General features: G+C 46.6%; 1 protein-coding gene across 1 annotated transcript in view; it reads left to right on the top strand.

The window, feature by feature from the left end:
• Positions 1 to 5,969, top strand: part of LOC143289597 (high-affinity choline transporter 1-like) — a 26,740-nt gene extending 20,771 nt beyond the window's left edge. The window contains exons 10-11 of the mRNA XM_076598632.1: positions 767 to 877; positions 4,282 to 5,969. Coding sequence (XP_076454747.1) covers positions 767 to 877; positions 4,282 to 4,937 — 767 coding nt within the window. The 3' untranslated portion in view covers positions 4,938 to 5,969. The remainder of the gene's footprint in view (positions 1 to 766; positions 878 to 4,281) is intronic.
• Positions 5,970 to 6,364: the final 395 nt, after the last annotated feature.

Here is a 6,364-nt window from a genome sequence, read left to right as displayed (position 1 = left end):
TACATCACTTCACATCACATTACATTACATCGCATCACATCACGTTACATCACATCACGTCATATTACATCACATCGCATCACGTCACATCACATCACGTCACATTACATCACATCACATCACGTCACATTACATCACATCACGTCACATCACATCACGTCACATTACATCACATCACATCACATCACGTCACATTACATCACATCACATCACATCACATATCTTCATGGTCAGGTCTGGGAGCGGTGTCAGCGACATCACATTATATTACTTTGTATTATATATCACATCACATCACAATACATTACATCACGTCACATTACATCATATCACATTACATCACGTCACATTACATTACATTACATCACATCACGTCACACCATATCACGTGGCCCCTGACGTGTTTATGTTCAGGTCTGGGATCAGTGTCAGCGACATCACATCACATCACATCCACATCACATCACATCACATCACATCACACCACACCACATCACACCACACCACATCACATCACACCACACCACATCACATCACATCACATCACATCACATTACATGGCCTGTGGTGTTATGTTGATTGTCAGTCCGGGAGCAGTGTCAGCGACACCACATCACATCACATCACATCACATCACATCACATCACATTACTTGGCCTGTGGTGTTATGTTGATTGTCAGTCCGGGAGCAGTGTCAGCGACACCACATCACATCACATCACATCACATCACATCACATGGCCTGTGGTGTTATGTTGATTGTCAGGTCTGGGAGCAGTGTCAGCTGCTGTGATGTCGTCCGTGGACAGCGCTGTGCTGGGGTCCTCCTCCATGTTCACCCACACTGTCTACAGGCCTGTGTTCAGACCCCGGGTCAGTACAGTGCAGTGCAGTACAGTACAGTGCAGTACAGTACAGTACAGTACAGTGCAGTACAGTGCAGTACAGTAAAGTGCAGTACAGTGCAGTACAGTGCAGTACAGTACAGTGCAGTGCAGTGCAGTGCAGTACAGTGCAGTACAGTACAGTACAGTACAGTGCAGTGCAGTGCAGTACAGTGCAGTACAGTAAAGTGCAGTACAGTACAGTACAGTGCAGTACAGTAAAGTGCAGTGCAGTACAGTACAGTACAGTGCAGTGCAGTGCAGTACAGTACAGTGCAGTACAGTACAGTACAGTTCAGTACAGTGCAGTACAGTACAGTACAGTGCAGTGCAGTACAGTGCAGTACAGTACAGTACAGTACAGTGCAGTGCAGTACAGTGCAGTACAGTACAGTACAGTGCAGTGCAGTACAGTGCAGTACAGTACAGTGCAGTACAGTGCAGTACAGTACAGTGCAGTACAGTAAAGTGCAGTGCAGTGCAGTACAGTACAGTGCAGTGCAGTACAGTACAGTGCAGTACAGTAAAGTGCAGTGCAGTGCAGTACAGTACAGTGCAGTGCAGTACAGTGCAGTACAGTACAGTACAGTACAGTGCAGTACAGTGCAGTACAGTACAGTACAGTGCAGTACAGTGCAGTACAGTACAGTACAGTGCAGTACAGTAAAGTGCAGTGCAGTACAGTACAGTGCAGTGCAGTACAGTAAAGTGCAGTACAGTACAGTACAGTGCAGTGCAGTGCAGTACAGTGCAGTACAGTACAGTACAGTACAGTGCAGTACAGTGCAGTACAGTACAGTACAGTGCAGTACAGTACAGTGCAGTGCAGTACAGTACAGTGCAGTGCAGTGCAGTACAGTACAGTGCAGTACAGTACAGTGCAGTACAGTACAGTACAGTGCAGTGCAGTACAGTACAGTGCAGTACAGTGCAGTACAGTACAGTGCAGTACAGTACAGTACAGTGCAGTACAGTACAGTGCAGTACAGTACAGTACAGTGCAGTACAGTACAGTGCAGTACAGTACAGTGCAGTACAGTACAGTACAGTGCAGTACAGTACAGTGCAGTACAGTACAGTACAGTGCAGTACAGTAAAGTGCAGTGCAGTAAAGTGCAGTACAGTGCAGTACAGTACAGTACAGTGCAGTGAAGACAGTACAGAGCAGTACAGTACAGTGCAGTACAGTACAGTACAGTACAGAGCAGTACAGTGCAGTACAGTGAAGACAGTACAGAGCAGTACAGTACAGTGCAGTACAGTGCAGTACAGCGCAGTACAGTACAGAGCAGTACAGTACAGTACAGACAGTACAGTACATTGCAGTATAGTGCAGTACAGTACAGTACAGAGCAGTACAGACAGTACAGTAGATTGCAGTACAGTGCAGTACAGTGCAGTACAGTAAAGTGCAGTACAGTGCAGTACAGTACAGTACAGTGAAGACAGTACAGAGCAGTACAGTACAGTGCAGTACAGTACAGAGCAGTACAGTGCAGTACAGTGCAGTACAGTGAAGACAGTACAGAGCAGTACAGTACAGTGCAGTACAGTGCAGTACAGCGCAGTACAGTACAGAGCAGTACAGTACAGTACAGTGCAGTGCAGTACAGTACAGTACAGACAGTACAGTACATTGCAGTACAGTACAGTACAGAGCAGTACAGTGCAGTACAGTGCAGTACAGTGAAGACAGTACAGAGCAGTACAGTACAGTGCAGTACAGTACAGTACAGACAGTACAGTACATTGCAGTACAGTACAGTACAGAGCAGTACAGACAGTACAGTAGATTGCAGTACAGTGCAGTACAGTACAGACAGTACAGTACATTGCAGTACAGTGCAGTACAGACAGTACAGTACATTGGAGTACATTGCAGTACAGTGCAGTACAGTGCAGTACAGTACAGTGCAGTACAGACCGTACAGTACATTGCAGTACAGTGCAGTACAGTGTAGTACAGTACAGTACAGAGCAGTACAGTGCAGTACAGTACAGAGCAGTACAGCGAAGACAGTACAGTGCAGTACAGTGTAGTACAGTACAGAGCAATACAGTGAAGACAGTACAGTACAGAGCAGTACAGTACAGAGCAGTACAGTACAGTACAGTACAGTACAGAGCAGTACAGTACAGTGCAGTACAGTGCAGTACAGTACAGTGCAGTACAGTGCAGTACAGTACAGTGCAGTACAGTACAGAGCAGTACAGTGCAGTACAGTACAGTGCAGTACAGTACAGTGCAGTACAGTACAGTACAGTGCAGTGCAGTGCAGTACAATACAGAGCAATGCAACACAATGCAATGTACTGCAATATGATACTATGTAAAGCAACACAACACAACGCAACATAATACACTATACTGTACTACGCTATGTTAGGTTAGGCGATCTTATGCTATGCTTCGCTGTGCTATGCTATGCTATGCTATGCAGTGTTCACCCGCACTGTCTACAGGCCTGTCTTCAGGCCCCGAGTATATGATGGGCTTGTCACGTCTATACTATACTACACTATACTATACTGTACTGTACTGTACTGTACAATACTATACTATATATTCACTCACATTATACTTGTATAGTATAGTATAATATAGTATAGTATACTGTGTTCACTCACCCTATACTATACTATACTATACTATATTGTTTTCACTCACTATATACCATACCATACCATACCATACTATACCATACTATACCATACTATACTATACTATACTATACTATACTATACTATACTATACTATACTATACTATACTATACTATGTATGTACGATAGTCGTGTCCGACTATGACCACCAGAACAGCAGAGGTGGCAACTGCTGTCCTGACCATCCGGGCTGGAATTTTGATTATAGTGGAGAGTGTCTTGCCCAAGTTAATCCCCACTCTCTCGGCCAAAGAGGGTTTTAGGACAGTCGGTGTTGGGATGGTTCTAAAAGGCCAACCAGCCCCCAAGGCTGCAGCGCTAAGAGCTAGTGCAATCTTGCCTCCTTGTTTGAGAGTCATAGTCCTTCACATTGCAATGAAGGAAACCATTGATCAGTCAGCTCTCACTTTGCTGTTGGCCTAACTGTAAGCTTAAGATGTAATAACAATACATTGATGAGAAGAGTACAACCCCCTCCACCCCCCCCCAACCCACACCTCCCCCCCCCTTACCCCCCCCCTTACCACCCCACCCCACCCCCACCCCCCCCAAAAAAAAAAAAAAGATAAAGAACCCAAAGTGCTTCAACAGTCAGGTTTACTGTTACATTTTCATTTCTTACTCACGTCACGAAACATTTTTTTCTCCGCTGTTCAGGCTTCGGACAGAGGTTTGCTGTTACAGTTTCATTTCTTATTCACGTCACGAAACATTTTTTTATTCTCCGTTTCCCAGGCCTCGGACAGGAGCTGCTGTGGGTGCAGCGAGTGGCCATCCTGCTGGTGGCCGGCGCGGCCACGGCCATGGCCATCCTGGTCCGCACCGTCTGGGGCCTCTTCGTCCTGGCCGCCGACGTCGTCTACGTCATCGTCCTGCCCCAGCTGACGTCAGCGCTCTTCCTACGTCACACCAACGGCTACGGGGCCCTTGTCGCCTTTTTCGCCGGCGCCGCGCTGAGGATCGGGGCAGGGGAGCCGACGGTGGACCTCCCGGCGCTCATCCGCTACCCGTACTACGACGAGGAGTCGGGGTCTCAGCGGATGCCTTTCCGAGCAGTGGCTTTCGTGGCGTCGCTCCTGTGCCTGGTGGGTGTGTCGTGGGCGGCCAACGTGTGCTTCAGACGGCACGTGCTGCCCGCGTGCTGTGACGTGTTGGGGGGCCGGGGAGAGGACAGGGAACGGTACGTCGTCAACCGGCTCCACAGCAGCAACAACAACAGAACAGGGTCAGGGTCGGGGTCAAGGTCAGGGTCAGGGGTCGCCCGCAGCAGCACCACTACGGGCACGTCAGCGGCCGGCCCCTTGCCCGGAGGCAGAAAGCTGACGTCCAAGACAGACTACGTCAGAGAGAGCTACCTCCTTCATAACCCCACCTACCTGGATAAATACTGAGAATGAGTGAGGGGGTTGTGGGGTAGATAGAGTCTTTTGTACCCATATCTTCTCGGGTAAATATTGAGACAGACAGACAGAGATAGGGAGACAGACAGACAGAGACTGAGAGACAGATAGATAGAGAGAGAGACAGAGAGAGAGAATGAATGATTGAATGAATTAATTAATTAATTTTATTTATGAGGTCATTAGAAGAAGCAACAATGGTTGTTGTTTTTTTGGTTTTTTTCCATCCAGCCCTCAAATGGAATGAATGAATGAATGAATGAATGAATGAATCTTTATTTTCCAACGGTGAAGATATTAGCACTTTGGCCGACTTACACATCTGCCGTTGTTCTAAGAGACACACAAACATGTACGCATATAAATGTAGTTATACTGAATACTTAATACATGTATAATGTACGAGTATAACACAGCGTCAGACTGAGAGACACAACATCGCTCACATCTGTACGGAACGGAAGCGAGTAACACACACACGCACACACGCGTGGAGAGAGAGAGAGAGAGAGAGAGAGAGAGAGCCCATAAACGTCAGAGGGGGAAAGAGAAACGGAGAGAAAGAGAGACAAAAGATTTGATTGCCATGAAAAACATTGTTGAGATGCATAGTCTTATGAAAACATCGTTCAGAAGCTCCGTCTTCGAAAGAGGATTTCGTTTCTGAGATTCACATCCGTCTTTGTCATTCATACTCCTCACGTTTGAAGAGAATGATAATAATATTCATCGTGATTTTCATGTTCAGTGAGACTGAGCAAGTCATTGTAATAGTTCGCGCGGGATGTAGCTTATTTCGTCACGTTGATGTCAAAGTATATACTATCATCATCATCGTCGTCGTCATCATCATCAGTATGAGCATTTACGCCTAATCTAGAAAATAAGCCCTAGGCGTTTACAAATACAACACATAATAAATTATGTAAATATCGAAAAGGAAGATATTGACCACAAGATACCAAACATTATCAAAAATAATTCCCCCCCTCCCGACCCTGCACCCCCACCACACACACACACACACACAATACACACAAGCACAAGCGCACGCACGCACACACACACACACACACACACACACACACACTCACACACACACACAAGTCATAGCACACAATCGTAAATAGTACACGATCAAAAATACAACCAACAATTTCTACTGATAAACGACTCTCAATAGCATCTGCATTTGACGAACATAATTAAGTGACAAAGGCTCAAGACCCGGTTCAGGCGGAGTGTTCTGGTCTTGGAAAAGGCACTCAGGCACTCTACTTTGGGTTGTTTTTTGTTGTTGTTTTTTGCGGGGGGAGGGTGGGGGGTTCTTACTCCACCCAGGCGTAAATGGGTAGCCTACCCGAGGAAGGTCAAAACAGCGGAAAGACAGGATTGCCCCCCCCCCCCCCCCCCGCCAC

This window comes from Babylonia areolata, chromosome 14, assembly GCF_041734735.1.
Source record: "Babylonia areolata isolate BAREFJ2019XMU chromosome 14, ASM4173473v1, whole genome shotgun sequence".
Taxonomy (NCBI): domain Eukaryota; kingdom Metazoa; phylum Mollusca; class Gastropoda; order Neogastropoda; family Buccinidae; genus Babylonia; species Babylonia areolata.
Note: the sequence above shows the minus strand (reverse complement) of the source record. Positions and strands in the feature narration are given on the sequence as shown.